Source organism: Mizuhopecten yessoensis, unplaced genomic scaffold (assembly GCF_002113885.1).
Source record: "Mizuhopecten yessoensis strain PY_sf001 unplaced genomic scaffold, ASM211388v2 scaffold715999, whole genome shotgun sequence".
NCBI classification, from domain to species: domain Eukaryota; kingdom Metazoa; phylum Mollusca; class Bivalvia; order Pectinida; family Pectinidae; genus Mizuhopecten; species Mizuhopecten yessoensis.
In genome coordinates, this window is record NW_018479897.1 from 4,987 (window position 1) to 6,726 (window position 1,740).

Consider the following 1,740-nt stretch of genomic DNA (forward strand, 5'->3'; position numbering starts at 1 on the left):
CCCCCCTCCAATTTGCTGACTTGTTGTTGTGTCAAAGTGCTTATTCCTGTGACTTTTTGAGCCCAAAAACAGAAAATAATTTTAAATTGTCTGAATAAATACTCCTGAGTAACTGTCTTGTTTGTCATCACATGATCTAGAGAACTCTACTAGTGTGGTATGGAGTCAACTAATTACAGAGAAATGTGGATTTGTAATACCCTTTTTACCCATGAGGTTTGTATTAAAACAGACATACGTACAACACGTTAACTGATGGATCTGTACTTGGCACCTGGTGTAACTAACGTCAACAGGTGCCAAACTGAACAGGATTTCAATTAAGGTAAATAGGGAACTACATCTTCCAAATTCAAACTAAATTGGCCAGATAAAATTTGAGTTATAGTTCATAATTTGTCAGCCAATCAAATCTCTTAATGGGCACCTGGAATATTTTTAATAGGTTTTTAAATCATCAACATTTGTTTAGGGTTATGAGAGAAACCTACCTCATCTTATATAATTACATAATAGAGTATATATCTGGTGTCTTCAAACAGTTCTGAAGTAAACAAAAATACAACCTACTTTTTTACTGTGATACTGAGTGTACTAAACTGTGTTATTTACAAAAAATGTTTGTTCTTTGAAAGTGATCTAGTTTTCTATTGTTTCTAATTATGAGGAAATATAACAAAATGTCCACTACTAAGCACCTTCTGTATATCACACACCACTACAAACTATTCTACTGATTAAACTTTGTGTCAACCTCGCAACAAGTCAGTACTGATCCTCTGTTTATAAACAAATGTGGGTGGTCATCAGTTCTTTTCGTATCGGTCATTAGTTCCTTGGTATGGGTCTTCATTTCTCAGATATGTGTTCCCACTCTTTATTGCGTAATTCCACTCGTCGTATTTTTCCACTCACAGTTTTTGGAAGTTGGTCCACAAATTCAATCTGTACAATACAATAATTACAATAAAATGTTATTCAATACAAAGTTATACAATACAATGTAGTGCAATGTTATAAAATACAAGTTTTATACAATACATTGATAAAATAAAATACATACTTTGTTATGCAATATGGCATCTGAACCACTAATGGTTTCAGCATGTTCTTTTGGATTGAAATAAAAGCTGTTTCAAGGTAAAGGTTAGCAAAATTGCAAACTTTCATGTGGTTCTAAGTTTTTACTCTTTATGCAAAATAATTGAGTCAGTAAAAATATCTTTCATTTTTGAGATCTAATATTACAAACATGCAAATGTGAAATCAATCTTTCAAACAACAATCAAGATTTGATATAAGTGTACATACCTTCCTCGGGTATTTGTATGGAGCGGTCACTGCTTTGACATGTTCCTGGAGTTCCACGATCAGCTTGTTCCGGTCAGCTGATTGGTACTCACTGGTCAGTGTGACGAAAGCCTTCACCACCTGTTTTGATTAAAATGTACAGTAATCAACACTATGTAACACAAACCAACAACATAGTATATGTGTTGTAATATAAACCAACAACCTAGTATATGTGTTGTAATATAAACCAACAACATAGTAAATGTGTTGTAACACAAACCAACAACATAGTATATGTGCTGTAACACAAACCAACAACATAATATATGTGTTGTAATATAAACCAACAACATAGTATATGTGTTGTAACACAAACCAACAACATAGAATATGTGTTGTAACACAAACCAACAACATAGTATATGTGTTGTAATATAAACCAACAAC

The 1,740-nt window shown here is 32.8% G+C and overlaps 1 protein-coding gene across 2 annotated transcripts in view; it reads right to left on the bottom strand.

Moving 5' to 3' along the window:
* Positions 1-6: 6 nt before the first annotated feature.
* Positions 7-1,740, bottom strand: part of LOC110441499 (acyl-coenzyme A synthetase ACSM3, mitochondrial-like) — a 22,598-nt gene continuing 20,864 nt past the window's right edge. For both annotated transcript variants that reach the window (XM_021484666.1, XM_021484665.1), the window contains exons 16-17: positions 1,312-1,431; positions 7-945 (exon numbers count right to left, since the gene is read on the bottom strand). In XM_021484666.1, coding sequence (XP_021340341.1) covers positions 850-945; positions 1,312-1,431 — 216 coding nt within the window. In that variant the 3' untranslated portion in view covers positions 7-849. The remainder of the gene's footprint in view (positions 946-1,311; positions 1,432-1,740) is intronic.